Here is a 20,531-nt window from a genome sequence, read left to right as displayed (position 1 = left end):
TGTTCACACACATGTTGTGACTGATAAAGGAGAGACTGCAACATGGTCAATCTCCTTGTGGCTTAATTATATTGAGATTGGACACAGACTGTCATGTAGCAGATCCTATAGGCTGGCACACTGTGTGTTTGAGTGTTGGTATGAGTTACTGTGATACGTTTGGCTGGCTGGCACTCTTAGGGTCTTGAGATGATCAGTGCTGCCTTCTTTGATAGGCACCTACTCTGAAATTGATTCTGGGCTTAACTTTACCTCAGAGAGCTACTTTGAAGGTACTGGCGAGCTACCAGTGGCTCCCGAGCTACTCGTTGGAGACCCCTGGACTAGAAGTACTGCCTTTGTCTTTGCATCTTATGAGAGTGACAGTGCATTCTAAACCAGAGTTGTCCCATGGCTTCTGGCCACTCCCTTGAAGATTGCAGGCCACCTGCCTGCAGTCCTATTGTTAAATACAATGAACTGCTTTTATACTAAACTGAAGGAAACTAACAACTGTGTCACATTTCCTACGTCACTAGATTCTGCAGGAATTAAGTCATAATAACCTGCAGAACATTGATTTAAGCCTAATCCCATCAGTGACAGCTACAGATGAAAGGCGGACGTCTTGGCCCTACAGTCCCAGCACCCAGAAATTAGCAAGGCTGGACAGCGATCGCCAACGTGCCATCAATGGTATCGTACTTGCTCCATCAGACGGCATTGGAAATCACAAAACCAGAGTTTCAGTGTAAAAGAGCGAAAGAGAAGGATCCCTGTTGTTGATAGCAGAGCTGGTTTGAGGCTTCAGTTTTCTACCTGTCATGTGCTGGTAACCTCTGACAGTGTGCAGTCCCTTGAACCCCTTGGCCTGAGTTTTGGCCACACCCACCCCCCCCCTCTTTTTCTTTGCTACAATGGAAGGGCAGTGCACTGGAGGATCTAAGATTGACAAAAGGCACTACATTATGGTGCCCATGGAAGAGCAGCCTGAGCGTCCTTTGACACTGAATAATGAGTGTTGGAGCCTGAGAATGTAGACTCGGGTCTGCACAAGATGATCTGTGCCCATGACCAATGAAGAGCACATTATTTGTAGTGTCTTCCGCAGAGGAGGGACACTGGTGCACTGCCTTGAGACATTGAGACTTTCGAGTGAGCTGTGAGTGTTTGCCAGGAGGGCACTCCAACTAAGCAGTACTATTTTCATGAAGAGGCCTGAATCGAGAGGCCCAATGCGGAAGAAGACAATGGAAGCAGATTTGATGGACGATAGAAACCTGCCAGAGAGGCTTGGAACGGACTTTGGGCACAGTTGCACAAGCGATTCCAGAGCAATTGTATAAAGTAAATGTTAATTAAGTTCTCATTTGACTGAATTGCCATGGAAGAGGAAGTGGCTCCGCCTCTAGTATCCAAAAATGGTCCACCAGAAGTGAGTCTTTGTGCTACTATGTGTGTTTGGAGACCTGTCCCGAGAGAAGTAGAGAATAATAAGATGATGTTACAGCAACACCTTGACGACCTAATGAATATCGATATAGACCTAGATTCAGATTAACATGAGTCTTAGGTTATTGCCTACGTAAAGGCAAAAGTTTGGTGTGAGGTTCTGTAATTCTCGAGACTGACTCCATTTTATTGTGCCACCATTTTGTGTTGCCCTCACGTAGGCCTGTGAAGGTAGCCTGGCGAACAAAGTGGCCTGGCCTTCTTAGTCTATGTATACATTAACTAGGTTTCTTTCTGACTCTGGAATGAACTGTAAGAAACTGACCTCTTCACCTGAAACTGACCTCGCAAAGCCAATTTCCCTGATCGATCTTTGTCTGAGATTGCCAATCAAGATACTGTACATGTAATCATGCCATGCACTGCAGTGCCATCTAAATTAGATTAACCTTTGTGAACTATGTAATTATAATGTTTTGCCCATATCCTGCTAAAACCCCAAAGGCTACTCACCTGCTGACCCTCCAGATTTTCCATTTGTTTAGGAATGTAATTGGTACAACTCCCTTACATGCCTGGGGCAGGATAAAGAGTATATAAGACGTGAAGTAAGACCATTCTATGGACTACCTCATTCAGTTGCTACGGCTTCTGTGTGACTTAGTCACACTCATATGAGTTTAATAAAAATGTTCTTTTATATTTCAGCTTCTGTGCCAAATTCTTTATTATTGGTTTGAATGGACTAAGTATCAGTGAGACCCCTGAGAAGGAAATCATATTTCTTCAGCGGGAGGCTACCGATTTGAAGGCTAGTCTCCCGCCTCCCGATTCCTGCAAGCAAAAACCCGATTCCTCGGGGCTTTCAGCTGAGTATTATGTAACGTGCTAATTCTTCCAGCAATAGTCAGGGCGATGCAGGGGCTCTAGAAGGTGTGACAAACCAACAAAGCCTCATTAACAAGCGAATGGTCTTTTAAAGAGCTGTGAAGTACTCGGGGCAGCTGTGTGTGTACCTGTGAAGCTGTTTCAGCCCAGGCTGCCATACGGGGGGGGGGTGGAATGCAGGAGGTTGGTATATGCACTGCCAGCAACCTGCCAGTGCCAGGACAGTGCAGAAGACTTGCATCACCCTCTCTCTGCCTGCCATTGCGCTCCATGCTTCTGAAAGGTAAGGAAATAACGTGCATTTACCTTTCAAGTGTCCGATCCTGCAGCGGCGCACTTCCAAAGCCCATACATGACAGTAACCCGATTCAAGGCCCCATTCTCCCGATTTTTTTAAAACATCTCCCACTTTGCTCTTCTGAAATGTTGGCATGTATGTAGACACAACAAATACGTTGCAGAGAAGGAGGGAGTCAGACTTGGAATAGAAAAAGAAAATAACTGCAATTGATTTCAGCGTAGACGCGCAATCGTATTTAGGTTGTTTCTACCTAGAACAGAAAAATCCATCACTGATTAAGAATTTTTCAATTTATTTTCAATTCGATTCTCAGTCCCTGCCAATGCTCACCTGGTCTTTGAATGTCTGTTCTCCTTTTAATAATCCATGCAATAGAAACAACAACTGGCACAATCAGCAGAACAGAGATCACAGGAACAAGAGGAGACGGCATGTGCGTGTCCGACTGTGGATCCCTCTGCTCTGTGCCTAAAAGCAAATGGACAACTTCAGCAAAAAACATATTGTCCTTCAATTCAAATCGACTCACTCAATGTCAAGGCAGATAGTTTGAAGGATATTAGCATTAATGACGATTAAAGGGCACACAAAGAATGGGGATTATTCCCAAGGGTAGAGGTGCAGATGGAGATTTTTGAGTTGCACTGAGAGAGAGTATTGTAGTCATGGATTGGAGGAGGTAGGTTGATTCAAATAAAATCACAAGTAGTGTCAGAGGCAGAGGTGTGATTCCACACAAAGGTGTTAAGTGTTGTGATTTAGTTCCCTTAATGCCAGCGAGAGTTAAATCGTAGGAAATGAATGCATAGGAAAAACCGCAGAAGGTTAGAAGATCCATTTTCAGATCAAACAGAAGATCAAATGTGATGGTACTCTGTGGCAGAGGCTGGTGTCACAGGCTGGTTTAGATTGAAACACAGAGAAGAAAATACTGTGTGACATATACAATAATCTTACTCATGTCGCTCGACACAGCTTAATTTGACCTACCTGCACAGGTAACCCCTGCATCCTGCTGGTGACTACAGGTATGCTCGCCCAGTCTCTTCGATTCACACTGCCAAAGGAAAGACTCTGTCCCTGTGCATTTGACGATGTCGAGCCAGATGGGCCCAGATCCCTCTCCGAAGTGGGCTCCTTCTGCCCATGACTCTGCGTGTCCACATCCCAGCTCCCTGCAGACCACCTCCGCTGCTTGGATATCCCAGAAGCTGTCGCAGACTGTCCCCCAGCGGTTACTGAACAAGATTTCCACTCTCCCAGAGCAGCGGTCTGTGCCGTTCACCAGTCTCACCTTGCCATAATCTGGAAGAGAATCGAGAATGGAAGCCACAGGACTATGAGGAGATGTGTCCGAAGGGTTGCACTAGAGGGCGAGTGAGGGTGGTTAAGAGGATTAGAAAAAGCGATATCAGAAAAATGTGCAGGGACAGGTACAGACAAGCATTGACGAAGCAAATAGGTCTTAGCATTGTCCTATCTATTGGCCTTCTCAATGTGAATGTCTTTCAGATGTTCACCTGTAGTAGAGGCTTGTGTTGTGATGCAGAAGTTGAATAAAGAGTAACTTTGATGCCCTACTCTGGACCCACTTACCAACATAGGGGCAGATTTACGTTCCGTGGCGCATCCCTGCAAATCAGCAGGGATGCGCCAGGGAAGATGCGTCACGCAAGTTTGCCCTTGCGCCACCGCAGATGCGCCGCATTTACAATGCGGTGCATCGTGGCGCAAGGACAAGCAGATGCATGACGCATCTGCCGGTGTAAGGTTGGCGCAGTGCTGAAGTTGTGTAGCAAGCGCGACGCAACTCCAGCACTGTTCCAACCTGCCCTAGCCCTAACATGGTGCATCACGCCTTACGCCTGCTTGAAGCAGGCGTAAGGATTTGACGCACCAGTGTCGGTAAACTGACTGCGTGAAATCTTGTAGATTTCACTGCATCACTTTTCCGAGGCTTTTTCCAACGTAACGCCCACCCTGCATACATTAAACCTGACGCAGGTTTAATGTGGCGCAGGGCTTTACAACGTGATGCATCTCCCTAGATGCGTCACGTTGTAAATCTGTCGCAGCATGGCGCTAGCTTTGCGCCGCCGCTGCGTCACAAAGGTGACACAACGGCGGCACAAAAGTGGCACACGGGGCTTGTAAATCTGCCCCATAATTGCTTAGAGTGTGAAGTGTGAAACTAGAGAGAATTTAAACAATATTTACGAAGGATTTTCCAAATGCAAGTCAGCCTCATGCCTCAAAAAAGGTGTGATATACACATGTGGAAGTCAAGCATGATTCAGAGAGATGTAGTTATAGCATAAGCATGTAAGATAAGAGAAAGGTATGGGATTTTACTCTGTGCATAACATATACACGTGTCCTATACACTCAGACCTGCTTCTTTTAGAGGCATACCCTATCACAGTTTCAATAGAAAGGTTTTATGACTAATGCCTATAGTTCTGCGAACATATAACTTATATATGGAATATGTAACACTTGCTTTTGTAAGTCATGGATCTCTGGTCTGCATTTAAAGCATCGCTTTCCAAATATTGAATAGTAATGTGGACATTCTGTGTTAGTTAATGCCCCCAGCTCCTTTGCAACACGGATAAATGTGATTCTCCCCTAGGCCTTTCAGCTACATTTGGTTACAGATAAGAAGCCCAAGGTTGAAGGGATATTTTAACGTGGATCATTATTTATCCATCTCAAATATTTAGTTTGTAAGATGAACAGAAATACACAAATATCACGAAGTGGAAATATAAAATAAAAACAACTATTACAGAAAATACATCGAAATGTTAAACAAATTCAACAGGTAGATTACAAAAGTCACAGTGAAGTACACAAGTGACAAAACATTCCTTTGGTTCAGCTGCACATAATGCTGCATCCAAGGGGAGAGGAGAAGTGCGGGGCAATTAAAATGAGCAGCATATTGATCAGAAGCAATGACGTGTGATTTACAAAGTTGATCGTTGCATGGATAGTTCAAAGCAAAGCTCTCTCTTCCTCATATCACAAAAGAATGAAGGCAGGAGGAACGAATGGATTTACTTTTAGCCGTAGGAGTATTTGATACAGAGATCAGCACCGCTTGTACTGTATCAAGCGCATGCCAGCAGAAGACTCAAAATCTATGTTGAACATGAGCGCTTCGAGGCAAGCGCTCAGGTTCCCGTTCCAGAAAAATTGTCCAGCAGCTCTTGCCCTTCAGGAAGGCTCCTAAGACCTGGCTATTTCCCTTGTAGACATTTATTGAATCTGGAGTGCTAGTGGACTTTTCCGGATGGTGATCTATAGCGCCTTGATGCCCTTGGGTAATTGCTGCGCTCTATAAATTTAAATCAAATCAAGCTGGGTATACATATAGCAGTAGTGTGAAGAGTGTGTATGCATCATTTTGAAATTATGATAAAATAAATACAAAATATTAAGGGGCATATTTACAAGCAGGCGATAAAAGATTATCGCCGCTTTTGCGGCCGTTTTCAGCCGAAAAGCGGCGATAATTTTATCGCCTAATTAGCAAGGCCACGCTAACGGGTGAAACCTTGCTTTAGCGTGGGGATTCTTTACGTCCAGCTTTGCATCTCTAATGAGATGCAAAGTGGGCGTTCCTGACCTAACATGACAGGAGAAATGTCGCTAAGCGACATTTCTCCTATCATCTTTAGCGACATTTCTCCTATCATCAAGCCCCACGCTATGAAGCATAGCGTCAGGAAAAGTAGCGATAACCCCTGTTATCGCTACTTTCCTCACGCCTGCTGCAGGACTGACTTAGCAATGATATCCTATGGAGGGTGGATATCATGGCAAAGTTTGTGAGTCCCTATCAGCAAGCTAACGCCACATTGCGTGGGATTATCACTGGGTTTCCAGCAATAATCTCACGTTAGGCAGTTAGCGTGAGGATTTTTATCGCTGAGGAGATAAGCGTTGCTAATAGCACGCTATCTCAGCGATAAAAATCCACGTTACCCGGCGATAATTATCCTCACGCTAAGAGCGCTGAGCGATAATTATCTCTGGGTGTTGCTGATATGCCCCTAAATTTTTATATTTATAGTTTATATGTTTTAAGACATTCTATGTAAAGCAAATTAACTTGGCAGTGAGCAAAACAGCCCCTGAGGAAGCTATTACCCCTGCAACACCATCAAGAGGTAAACAAGATTGTTTGAAAGATCGGTTTCTGATGCACTCTAGCGCCTCAGGCACATGTATTCTTATTTTTTTTACCCATAGAATGTATTTGCCATTATTTTAGCATATACAAAGTCCTCACACTTGCAAGCATTTACGTATAAGATAGGTCTTTTTCTACAAGTCTAAAAAAGACATTTAGAATGCAGTTGTATGCAGAGGTGTCATGTCTTGCCGCAAGTTAGGAATCAGTTATATATGCATACAGGTTTTCAAAAATAACACAGAAAAGGCAAATTGCCTAGTACCACAATTTGGCCACTAGATGTCGATATAGAACAATCTTCTCAACGATCTTCACTGGACAAGAAAGTTCTTCTCCGCGTTTAACACTTCTGCATTCATGCATCGTCGCTCAACAAACAATCAAATTGAATCATTTTCAGACACTTTAACTCTTAAATGATAATTATTTTGTAAGTGCAATATCATTTTACCCCCAAGTTTAGATGTCTGCAGCGAGGCTTCAAAATGTGCAATTAATTCAGTGGAATGGAAACACTGCTGCCCACTTGCAATTTTCATGTATAACTCCTACTAGCTAAACCAAGCACCGGCACAGGATTTTTTAAAATAAAAACAGCACTTGTCGCTAATTAAAACAGCAGCGTTTCTAACATGTGGCAGGACCGGTTATTTCCAAAAATAAACAAGCATTAGCAATGCAAAAGGTCTCGCATTTCCGAGAGTTTGAGCTATATTGGCATTGTAAATGACAATCCCTTTTATTTATGTGTTGGTTCTAAAACAGATAAATAAATGGCATTGACATTTACAATGCCAATAGCTTAACATCTCGTAATTAAGAGAACTATTGCATTGCAAATACAAATACAGCCCTCCCAAGCTTTGTGTACACTCATGTGACGTGCATGCTAGCAACATGGAAGGTATTTGGGAATGTGGATAACACAAGAAACGATTGTGAACTATTTCAGTTACTCTCCATGGATATATTTGATCCCCCTCTCCAGTGGCGTCACTAGGGGGGTGCGGGGGGTGCGGACAGCACCGGGTGACACCATCACATGGGGTGACACCCGGTGACAGTGGCAGTGGCGTCACTAGGGGGGTGCGGGGTTTGCGGACCGCACCGGGTGACACCATCACATGGGGTGACACCCGGTGACAGTGGGTACAGGGGACTGCGGCGGTAGGGGCAGAGCGAAGTGCGGCGGTACTTGTTAATTGTAGGAGTTGTATAGCATACCGTCAACACATGGACAACTGCAGGAGCGCGCGCTGCGCCATGTATTTAGCTCATCTTCCTACGGATTTACTCTTTACGCATGCGCAGTCTGTAGACCTCCACCCTCACTTTCTCTTTTAGTTATTTGTGATTTGCGGGGTCGAAAAGCGGACAAAAGGAAGTCATTGTGGTGGGCGTAGGCAGCCGGGGCCTGAGGCTTCACATACGGAGCTCCTGCAGTGCCGAGGACCAGCTGTGTTGGTTGCACTGTGAAAGGCGCGATGTGAGTGCACTTTTCAGCCGCTTGCAGTTTAGCTTTTACAGGTTGCTTATTGCGTATGTAAAGTTGCTTTGTGCTTTACCTCTGTATGTAGATTGTGATAAATATATAATAAACTATCAGGCAGTTCCAGTGCAAAGATTACACAAAATGATTAGGACGCACATACAAAAACTCGCATCATGGAATAATATTTCCTTGCAAGACCGGCAAAAGTAGCAAACAGGCTCGGGATTGGTCTGTAGAGCAATCTGGCAGTGCCCGACGAGCTGATCTAACAGATGAGTGAGTGTGTGGGGCATTTTTGGACTGTTTTTGGGCCTGTTTTAGGTTCTTTTAGGCTGGCCGCTGTGAGTTAGCACATTGTCTTCACCAAGCACAGATGTAGGCTATGGAACGGCAGTGTGCAAACAGCTTCTCGGAGCTTGACATAGACAACGCTGGTTAAAAGGACGGGCTGGTGCTGCTTGCCTTCTTTCTCCATGTACGCTTGTGATGTGTTTTCGATCTTCATTTAAGGAATGTTGAAAGTAAAATGTTCAGTAGGCATAACGCGTACAAGCTGCAGGAGTGACGTCTGTTTTATTGAATGTTCTTGTGTTTTTTAATGCCATTAGAGACTCGTTTTATTGCGGCGTGCAAAAGTGTTGTATTGTGAGTCATTCGACATGCAGATGGAGAGGGGCTGTGATCTCTAAGAGACATGGCCATAGTTTTGAACAAAAACTGTGGGGGGGGGGGAGAATTCCTGGGTGCGAGAGCTCTCATTGGCCAGTGGACTTCAGAAGCTTGAAAGAGCCCTGGGCATGCCTTTGCATGCGGCACGAGGGAGTGTGGCAGTATCCATAGCTGACACTGCGACCCCGACCCATGCAGAGCCCCTCTTCGCTGGCTGCCCGGCTGAAATTAGCAGCTGGGTGGCAGGCGAGCTCACGGCAGCGCGTACAACTGTTAACTCGGCTTCTGCTATTTGTCACAGTTATACCACTGAGAGTGGACAAGGATTAGGCGCACAGTTTCGCCTAATTAACCTAGTTAATAGCCTCTACCTTTCTGAAGCAGTTGCTTGCATCCTGCGTTGGTGTATGTGCACAATAATGATAAACAAGACAGACAATGGTTAATTTTCCAACGTAACATATTAGTATATCTTTTGACAGTAGTGCTCATGTTTTAGGTATAATAGGGTGCGCGAAGGCTGCATTAGGGCACCATAGCCAGCGTATTCTTAGTTATATATAAGATTATAGCTCAAAAAAGGACTCCATACGGATATTTGTTGGAAGTATGAATTTTGTTGCTTGTTAAATAAACACATCTTCGGGTTAACTTACAGGCGACCAGAGAGGCATTTAACAACGAGATGACCTAAACTGACTGCCCACTTGATTTGATAACCACCAACCAGGAATTGTTTCGCACCTGGTGTTATCTTTTTAGAATTTTTTAGAGTTCACCCTGCATCAGGACCCCATGATCAAGGAAAGTCTAGCTCCCACACAAAACAAGTAGCCTCAGGCCAGCCCCAGTGTTCAGGATTTCAGCTGTCCTGCAGATGTGGGAGATGATGCTGCTATCATACCAACGTCCTGATGTAGACACTGTTCAGGTTATGCCATGTAGCCCCATCAGTACATATTATCATATCGCTCTGTAAGCCCACCAAATCTCCTGTGATGCTTACCTCTGCCCAGTACTCCCCACCACTCCTGTACTATCACTTCTATTACCTGCAAGCCACCTATTCGTTACACTTCTTTTTCAAAAGAGATGCACTGAAGCCGGCGACGATGCTCACCCTCTTTTGCACTCTGACAAGTGTAGGTTAACCTTCTAGGCTTGTCCACCACTATTCATACTGAAATTCACCTCCGGTCTTGCGGGCAGGCCTATGAAGCAGTACACCCTAGAACAGTGACCCTGTCACTGAGATCACAGGGCCCTTGAGAAGGGCCAGTTCTAGGGCGCTGCAACCGGTGTGACCGCACCAGGTGCTCACTTTAGGTGGAGGCATCATTTTTGCAAGTATATTATGCTTTTAAAAGCGCTTGCTGCCTCCTTCCTGGCCTCCAGTAATTTTCGGTAACAATAAAAATGTCATGATGACTCTGGTGATTAATGTTCTTCCTAGAGAGAGATCGGAACTTTGTCTAATGGAAGATTTGACTCATGGAAAGGTAGCTCAGAGGGTTAATGTACCTGCTGCAAAGAACATGTACCATGCAGATCACAAAGTGCACATAATGTAAATAGGCCAGTGGGCTACTGCTTTTGTCAGAGAGATCCTTTTGTTACTTGCAGTTTATAAGTTAAAATCCTAACATAGAACAGTGAGCTATTAACTGCCATCTTCTCCGCAGCAACACAAGTCACATGTTTTATTAACTTTTGATACGTTTGAGCTACAAACAATTTATTAGTTGAAATGGTCAGATCATGCTGCAGATCTTGCATTATGAAGCAAATATGGCAGAGCCATTATTATTTAGAAAACATTTGCAAACTAGGATTTTTAGCCATTCATGTTTGAACTGCTGTTTTGGAAAAAGGAGAAGTGCTGATGACAGAAACTCCATGGCTCGGAGACAAATGGCTTGTGCTTCCACATTTTATCGTATTTGGGGACATTCTGTGATTAGAAGCATATCTCACTTTGTGAATACATTTTACTGTCAATAACTCCTTATAACCTTAAATAATCATGTGTATCCAATGGTTGATAAAACTGGGCAGTGAAACCAAACAAATACAAAAAATTGGGATGTTTGCGCATTCTGGCCACGCCTCTGTCTCTGCCCACTGATCCAATCCTTGGGTTATTCCCGCCCTCTGATTCTCCGCCCACAGTTCCCCTACTTTTTTCCCCCCACTTCGACCACTGATATATCGTGTTGCTGGATAGTGGGAACACCACACCAGTAAAAAGTACCATACCTATGATATTATAAATTCCAATAAACTGTTGACTAGCAGGTAGCCCACTGTACAACCTGATTAATGAATCATTATCACACTGTTTTTAACAGGCACATTTTGTAAATATAGGACCTACATTTACAAACGTTACTAAGGATTCTGTATGGTCCCGTTATTTGCCAACTGTGTCCACTGGCGGACTCGGGGCGGACTCGGTCCATGCGGTAAGTCGTGAGGGGGTGACACCATGAGTTACCCGCACCGGGTGACACCAACCCTAGTGACGCCACTGCCCCTCTCAAAACAGCTTGTCACCAACTGTTTGGCTGCGATTCGCTCATACTCAGCCCTATAGCAGCTTCTCGGTCCTACTTCAGCTCTCAAATAAAAATAAACCGGGTATGGAAGTAAGTCATTGTTTGCAATCACAGATAAAACATCCAAACACCCATACCCTCTCTAGGCAAATTTAAACAATTTAACGCAAGCTAAAGCTTATTTGCATGCAGGCAATTTCGCTAGGATCAACATTTCCGGGGTATCCTCGACCTGCCAACCATCACGTCGGACCCAGACCTCGAACGATTTATAAAGTAATCGCATTCAAAAAAAAACAAAAAACATACATACCAGAGGGTAAGACACATTTTTACAAAAGAACTTAAAACACATACGGCAAACAATTACCACAAGTCCAAATGTGTGTAAGTGTAGAGTGTTGTAGTAAAGCACACAACTCTGCCAGTGCATCTTAATCCAGAAATGTGCATAATCTGTGCACGAATTGCACTCACTACTCCACCAAAATCCTGTCCTGCACATCAAATATGCACAACTAGATCTCATAGAGCTGTTTCACATATACCTGTAGGATCTATGTGCACATATAACTCTGCCACTTGTATGAGCAGCATCTTTTGCAGCCATGCAGGTGAGTAGGAACATCAGTGACTTCAGAGTGAGCTCAAGCCTCAGGAAACTGGGGGCGAGCAGAGCCGGAGGGAAGTGTGGGTGAGCAGGAGCCACTGGGAACAGAAGGGCAGCAGGGCTAGCAGGGCTAGCAGAGTAGTGATTGCGACCAGGACCCTTGTAAATTAAATTGAATAGGGCCAGTTCTGGCTTTTAAGCGAACAGCAAATTTCTCGCTCGGGTTTGGGCCGGACTGGTGATACCGGGTGTAGTGACGGAGCCACCCGGCCCGATCACACACGCTAATCACGCACCCACGCATCCCGAGGGCGGGCGCGCCTGAGGGCATAAATAAAGGGGCGCAAGACCACTCGGGGTCTTTGGCCCAGTGTGTATTCATGTGTCTGTGTCCAGTTATTCAGGGTGTCCCAAGCCTGCGGCTCATGGAGGGGGGCAGTGGTTAGTGCTGGGGTCTATGCCCAGTACAACGCTCCTCCCCACTCAGTAGATGCTGCAAAGTCTCAGTCCCCCTCCCTTGTGGCAGGCTTCACGTGCTCCGCTTCTGCAGCTGATAATTCACACCCCTGCCTGTTCAGCGAACCAACACTTTCCTTCAGCTGGGCTTTACCCACCTCGCCTTGCTCTCTCTTGCGCCCCGCCCACCTCTATCTCGTTAGCTCCACTCTCAATGCCCCCTGTGGCTTCCCATGCCGCAGCTGGAAAACCAGAAGTCTTCAAGCTGTGCCATGCGTATCTTACTTAACAATGCGACGGCAGCGTGGTATAGGAGATTTTGGTGGGGGCAGCAAACATTAGCATGTTTTTGGAATGCGAAAGCCCGCTCCCATTTAAAACAAGCAGTCGCGGTTGTCCCGGCACCTTCAAAGCCGAAAGTGAAAGCGCGCTGTGCACCCTGAAAGTAAACAAAGCAGGTCCTCGTGGCTCAAGCAGGACAGACTCAATAAAGAATGTAGTGCTGACGGTGTACGAACCAAAGTAAAGGGGCCAGTAGCCATGGGAGGATACAAATGACGACATGGCCATAGTAAGGAGGGACTAAAAAGGCCAATTAAGTAATTAGAAGATAGCATTTACAAAGGACAAGGACACAAGCCAATGGAAAATATGGGTGGGTGAGTGGGCGGGGCGTCTCTCCCAAACTGAACTACCCCAGAACTTCCCTAGAGCAGCGCTCTCACGCTGACTCTAGGCTCGACCTAAAAAAGTAGTCCTGAAACAATGGATGAAAATGGCCTCTGCCTATGTTTAACAGTAGTTGGCCCGTGCTCTTGGGATGGGTCAACTACTGGACACACAGGAAGAGGCATGGCCTTTGCATGCCCTTGATAAAATGGGGAGAACGAAAAATGTATTGATGATGGTGCCAGCAAATGGGAAGCCGATTCCCATACAGCATTTCTCTGTTCAAGACAGTGAATGCGTGCCTCATAGAGCTGAGACCTAATAAAAAGGGACAGGAATGAGCAGATGAAACATGAAAGAGGGGAAGAAGTAGAAGGAGTTCAAAGCGAGGAAAACGTAAATAAGGGAAAACATTTTCTAAACAAGCATTCACATAGTGAAAGTGCTTCTGCACTGATTGTCACGTTGCATGTGTGATTGTGTAAATAAGTGGGGGGGAAGGTGAGACTGGTGAATGCTTGGATGGATCAGTGATCGCATGGGTGGATAGATACATTAATCTATCCTTGAATAATTCATGGATAAGTGAGTGCGCGGGTGACTTTTCAGATTACATCAGTCTTATATGGTAAGTACTCAGCAGAATTGATATTTTTAGTAAAGTGACAAGAATTACCACAAGAGAGCCATAGTAAGCATTATACCAAGGTGGGACACCATCATACCTACAGTATATAAAAATGTCAGCTTCTCAGCAATGTAAGAAGTACAAAAGAGCGGACACCCTTATGCTATATATTTCGACAGTTTGTCATGAGTCACCACCTTTATGCAGGACAGGATTATCCGTGTGGTGGTCCATATTCTATTAAGAATTACTGACAATGTACCAAGGACTGCTACAATAATGCCGTGATAGCACTGTGCTTAAAGGGGCTACTATCATCATTTTCTGAGTGTCAACTATATGTAAAGACCCACCATTATGCCAGAGCTTGCTTTATGTCATGGGTGGCCACCATCATGCCATGTTTGCCCACACTACAACAAAAATGCATAACTCGTGCCCACTTAATCTGTCACATTCAACTGCACATACGAGCAAATAATAATTTGTAGCCCATGAACACAACAACTTCACAAGGATAAACATACTGAGGGGCAGATTTATCAAAATGTCACACAACACAGCACAGCACAGCACAGCAAGACACTTTGCTGTGCTGCATTGAGTGACAGGGAGGGGGCAGGAATGCTCCATATTTAACATTATATGGCACATTCCTGTCCCCTCCTTGCACTGAAGCAATATGTGCTGCCTAGCAGCAATGCAGGCACCCTTGCACTATGGTGCAAGGGTGCCTGCTTTGCAGGCATGATTGTTTTTGTGCAGGAAGGTGTTCCTTCCTGCACAATCATTTGTGCTTTTTTCCTCCATCTATGTGTGCAGCAAAATGTAGTGCCCATAGAATGAGGAAAAAACGAGGAGAAATGAAGATATTATTTCCGTTATGTCTCCCCTGGGAAGGAGCAGCATTTTGCCACATTTCCAGGTCTACCACTCATAGCAAATCTGGGAATGCACCAAAATCCATGGGTGGATGCGTGAGAACACTGACGCTCCACCCATGGAACGGCTCCCTGGGGCACAGTAACGTAATACAGTGACTTGCGCTGCCTTGCGTATCTCAAGATTTACCAAGCCACGCAGGGCTGTGCAAGATGGCCTTGCGTGGCATGGTTAATCTCTTTCTCGTGTTTACATCGTCCTATATTTCCTTGCATGGCTCAAGGGCCAAACAAACGATTTCATAAAGATACCCCTGAATTTGCACTGCCAATGCTCCAATTGTCCTGTGTCAGCACAACCACGGCACTGTGTCAGCACAACCACGGCACACAGTCTGGACGATTGACTGGTCCCAGCCTAGCATCTGGCCACAGTTTGGAGCTTTGCCTGGTTTCACTCCACAGCCCCGGAGTGCAAACAGTTCAAGCAGTGTGAGTGTGCAGTTTTCACTCACAGTTGGTCAGGCCATGCTGGCTGTGCAGCATGGCCTCAGGGCAGGGAAAGAGTGAGGTTGCCACCTACTTGTAGACATCTGCACCACCTGACTCATGTCTGTGCAGTGGGCATCTCGTGCCACGCTCTGAATAGCCACTGCAGCAATGGGTGACGTGTGCAATGAGAATCCGGCGCCAAGCATTGAGCAGCCTCCACCTAGCATGGTGCCGGGCTATGACCAGATCATTGAAGGCTATGAACAGTTAGCTAGGCCTGTGGGGAGCCAGCATGAGATGTCTACGTCCAATCCCACAAGAGAGCTCTCTTCAAAATTACCTGTGTAATAATGCATTTAGATCACTCTCCATTTCAGCAGATGGAAAAACGCACACAAGGTTTGACTATAAGGTGATAATAGTATCATGAGCGAGTGTGTGCTAGAGTTTACCTTCCTGCTGTTACAGCATGGGTGTGAAGCTGTGGTTAATGTGAAGGCTTAAGCCACCATTCCATCGCGACCAAGCCTGCACTGTGTTTAAAAACATATTTTCAGAATATCTCTTGAGCTAAGAATTTTTTTTTGTCTTGTCATATTGTATTCAGCTCCCATGACTCCTACATTTGTCTTGTACATTACTTTTGAATTTATAGGGGCCTAAAGGTTTTGAGACTGTCTATTCCCTACTAAGCTCTTAGGTTCCTCTATAAATTTTTAGGTCTCGTGCCTAGCGTTGCAGTGCGCAGCATGAGACCTCTTGTAGGGGGTTTCAAAACGGACCTAGGAATCGCACATGCTCGTGCGTGTGTTTTCCTTTTGGCCCACGCTATTGGCCTTTGCGTGCGTCTTTTTATAAAAGACGAGTATATAATGTGAGGGGGGATTCAATGAGGTTTTCAGAGGCCGGAATCTAGGTAATTCTTATATAACAGCAAAGTACCTCTGACACCATAGATCACAGTATCACTTTAATCTCAGCAGATCTGTTTATTGACTGCGAGTAGAATATGATTTCATATACTTGGTTAACTTGGTGAACACTTTCTCAATGTGACAAACACAAAATCTCCAAATATTCACTTTTTTCGACAATACAGTGTGACAACAAAACATATATATCACAAATATAAATTTCTCAATGTGAAAATGAGATAGATTGCAACTTTACGACAAAACAATATAACGACGTACATAAATGTGCAAAATTGATGCATAAATCAAAACAGTACTCAGATATCCTCTTTGTTAGATAGAGTGGCATATAGAGTCATTATTGCCTACACATTGTATGATTGGTTCGGTCCTAAACTGAAAATAACGAAAAGTATATTTTCCAGATTAGAGCTAGAGAGCATTGACTAGATGTTTGAGTTTGGCTCTTCACGGGGCGTTATTGTGTGGTTTTATCCCCAATATATTTTTTCGAATTCTGTTAGCCGACGCGTTTCGACCTTCCTGCTGTGGACCTTTTTATTGCCTTCCTAAGGTCTTCATCAGGGCTGGGTTATTATTCCATGGGACATCTTTTTCTGGAAAAATCAATAATGTATGTGTCATATAGGGATGTGGTATTAAGGTATTTTTTGAATATTCACTTACGTGTTTTGTTAAAAAAGTGGAACTTACGTGCTGTCAGATGGGGGTTGCTTGCGCTATTCTTAACCTGCAAGGTACAAGGGAAATGTCTCTATGTCAATGTCAGCTTTCTGACGCTATGTATTCCATTTTTAAATGAGGTTGTGGCCTTAGTGTTTGCTTTTTATTGTAGCTCCACGTACCTTTCCTTTCTTTTGGAGTTGAACTGAATGGAAAAATTAAATGTTTACGGGCTTCTTTGTTGATCTGTTGGATAAAAAGGGGAGGTTGAAAAAGACTTAGTAGAGCGTTTGTTTGCAGACTAGTTTTTTTTAAAGATTTACCCCATTTGTGGTGTCTCATGCGAGAGTCTATGGATGCCAATTAGTGCTTTTGTGTGTCTTTTTCAGGATGTGCCCGCGGTACTTTGTTCTAGCATTAAGTGTGGTTTGATTTTTCATGCAAACAGTGGTGCAACGTGGCTCGTGTTTATTGCGGGGCCGTGTGGAGCCGCCGTGTTGGATTTCAAAGCTACCTGGTTTGGCGATTTGCGGTACTCTAATAGATAAGTAATAATCCAGGCATCCGTGCATTATTATCTGTTTGTGATCGGCATGCACTCGCTAATTCAACGGGACTTCGTGAGCGATGTGAGGCCATGTTTGGTTACCAAGTGACCTTCTTTGAAGTTTCACGGGACTGTGGGGCAACTGTATTGTCTCGTGCGTCCATGCAAGTTATTACAGCGTCCTTGACTTAAGTGGTTTACAAGAGTTGTTCATACCGGTTTGGCTCTTCGGCGGTCAGGGTTGTTTCCTCTCCTCTGTGTGTTCCGTCTCAGTACTTCGTCGTTCGCGCACTTCCTTACTCGGAAGTCGTTGTTGATAGGAAACATTTATGGTTGCCATTACGTCACCGCGTATGCGTTGCGTTGTCGTGGCAACGCTTTGTTCCTACTGCTGCGGCTGTTTTTTTTTTTTTTTTTTTTTTTTTTTTGTGGGATTTATTGACAACTGCAGGTTGTCCTCGATCTTGTTAGATCACGTTGTCCTGTGGGAGTGGGGGTTCGTTTTGAAAGTTTCTTGTTGTCTGGTATTGTTTTTTTAAAAGACAGCACGCAATTGGCCAAAGGCTGGCGCATTGCTCCGCCCATGGCCTATTGGTGTCTATTACGCGCACAGCTGCCATGTGGTTTCAATTATCGTGCCCGGACACGGGTGCGATAATTGAAACCACATGGCTCGCTGTGATGCGCGCACTACTGATGGGCTCACCGCATGCTCCCCCTCTCGCAATTAACTTTTGCGGCTGCGGGACCACGCTTGTATTTCAGTGCTTATTTTGTTTCTGCGGCAGCACATGTTTTTAAACTTCAGCCGCCCTGGACCCCCTCGAATGTACATTGTGCCCCCCTACAAAATATCAAGGGGGGGCTAAGTCCCCAGTCGCAAAATGGGAGGGAAGTAAGAAGAATTGAGGCACGATAAAACACCGATACTGAGTTATGTACAGGACAGAAACGGAAACTTTATGAACATTACAACCAGTGGATATATATGTGTAAGAACTGTTAAATAATACCAAGTACACATCATAAGCCAAAGAACAATTTTTTAGTTTACACCAAGTTTCAATACAGCGTATAAAAATGGCGATCCAAATAATGTATATCAATAATGGAAGAAGTTGTATTAAAGAGAAAACTAATAAAATATGTTTTAAAAAAAAGTCCCCCAGTCCTTACACCCATGGGCCCACTTATGCAACCTTCATGTGCAGCACTCTGATCAAGCCATGCTCACCACACCCCGACCTGGACGACCAAACACACGGGAGCGGACTATCACAGCAGGAATAGGAGCAAAACCTTCCAGCCAGGGACACGGAGGGGACTTGTCACACTCTCCCTTTGTCTATCCTCGCGACCCTCACCATGCTCGCGGCTCCTCTGCTTTCAGCGGTGCACGAGCCAAGAAGCAGCAAACCATTTCCCACAGCGTGAGCCACTTAAGACGACCTGGTGTCAGGCAAGACCCAATCACAGACAAGGCGCGCAATCTCAAGTGCGAGCTTAAACGGGAGTGTTGGTGGAGCGCCGCGAGGCTTGTGGAAGCCAGGTGCCAGGAGCTAACCAGAAATAGAAAATAAGGTCAGACTACTTTTTGCAGTTTTATATAGCGTGCACTTGACCCCAAGGTATCAAAGCGCTTTACATGAGCACCAGTTTTATTACAAACGGACATATTCATTTTTAGGCACAGGGAAATTGAGTACTTTTCCCAGAATTACAGGATGTTTGAGCCTCCCGCAAGACTCGAATTTTGAAGAGAAGGCTCGTTGTTCCTGGCCGTTCGGGAGAGGTGTGGCGGGCAGAGAAGAAAAATTCGGTGCATTACAGAAAGATTTCCAGAATTTGCAACCGAGTATGGATTTCACAGGTCTCTGCATAGCTTTATTCACTATAACAGATGCCAAAGCTCCAGTCCAACCATCAGGACCCAACTGCCCCAGGAGTATGCTGTGAAATGGTGGGCGCCACTCCATGTAAGAGCTGATTTGCATCTTCAGTTGCATCTTCAGTTTAGCTGTCTTCATTTCAATTGTTTGACCCTGCAGTCAAAATCAAACGAGCACCCGCCCAAACACTAATTGGTGCAAAAGTAAATCTAGAGCTTCAAGTGGACTGGGTCCTGCAAGTGCTCAGCACCAGCAGTTCTGAAAAGCAGGTGCCGAGACAGGTCACTATCCAGCTCTCCATTGTTGCCCTCACCGTCAGCGTGTAAAAATAGAAAATGAATTCTGCCGCACTAACACCCTTCACTGCCACTAATGTTACTTCATAAATACTCCTTATGTTGCTTTCACATTCTAACCATATCACAACTTGCAGCATTTTCAATGTTATGTACAACGAAGCCATAGTTGTTGCTTATTTATTTCATGCAACTAACAAGCATTGACAACGCCAATAGTCCTGGCTCGATGTAGCTCTAACGTTACTTGTTGTAGTATATATCTGCAGGCAATAACAGAAGCAGCAAAATACTAGGAGAGTGGCAAACTATGCTAAGTGCAGACTTGAACTTGCTTGTTTTAAGCAACATCCTTAATTACATCGGCCACGCCTCTTTGAGAGACCTACAGTTTTTTTCACCCCCGTAAATCCCGGTGTAAATCCACTGAATGCACTCACTCCAGAGGAGGCACAAGGATTCTGCACAGGGTGCCATCAGACAAGAATGCAATAGGTCTCACATTATTAACGTTTGAGCTATTGGTGTTGCATTATTTAGCAATGCCAATAGCTCAAACTTTAATAATGTGAGACCTATTGCATTGCAAATGCTTGTTTCAGTAGTGGTTGGTAACTGCATCCTAAAGGGAGAGGGTGAAATTTCCCTTTTAGGAAGGACCTGATGCCATTATTTTATGTACGTTCTGTTTAGTAGTAATATTTCACAAATTGCCATGGCAGTGAGTCAAAGAAAGAAAAAAATCCTTAGGCATTGGTCTCTTCCGCAGTGATTACATGTGCCTTGAAACAAGAATAACAATATTAATCAATATGAATGGACATTGTTGAAGGTCAGGGTTAGAACAACACAACTTAATGTTACTCTGACTATTGTTTCCTTTTGTTTAATACATATTAAGAAACTCATTACACATTACATCTGGATT

General features: G+C 44.7%; 1 protein-coding gene across 1 annotated transcript in view; it reads right to left on the bottom strand.

Moving 5' to 3' along the window:
• The window catches only part of LOC146854098 (CD5 antigen-like), a 116,761-nt gene that overhangs the window by 35,489 nt on the left and 60,741 nt on the right, over positions 1 to 20,531 (bottom strand). The window contains exons 5-6 of the mRNA XM_085650507.1: positions 3,611 to 3,925; positions 2,951 to 3,088 (exon numbers count right to left, since the gene is read on the bottom strand). Coding sequence (XP_085506633.1) covers positions 2,951 to 3,088; positions 3,611 to 3,925 — 453 coding nt within the window. The remainder of the gene's footprint in view (positions 1 to 2,950; positions 3,089 to 3,610; positions 3,926 to 20,531) is intronic.

The sequence above is a fragment of the Triturus cristatus genome, chromosome 4_1 (genome assembly GCF_964204655.1).
Source record: "Triturus cristatus chromosome 4_1, aTriCri1.1, whole genome shotgun sequence".
Lineage (NCBI taxonomy): Eukaryota > Metazoa > Chordata > Amphibia > Caudata > Salamandridae > Triturus > Triturus cristatus.
This window is presented reverse-complemented; position numbering and strand designations above follow the sequence as displayed.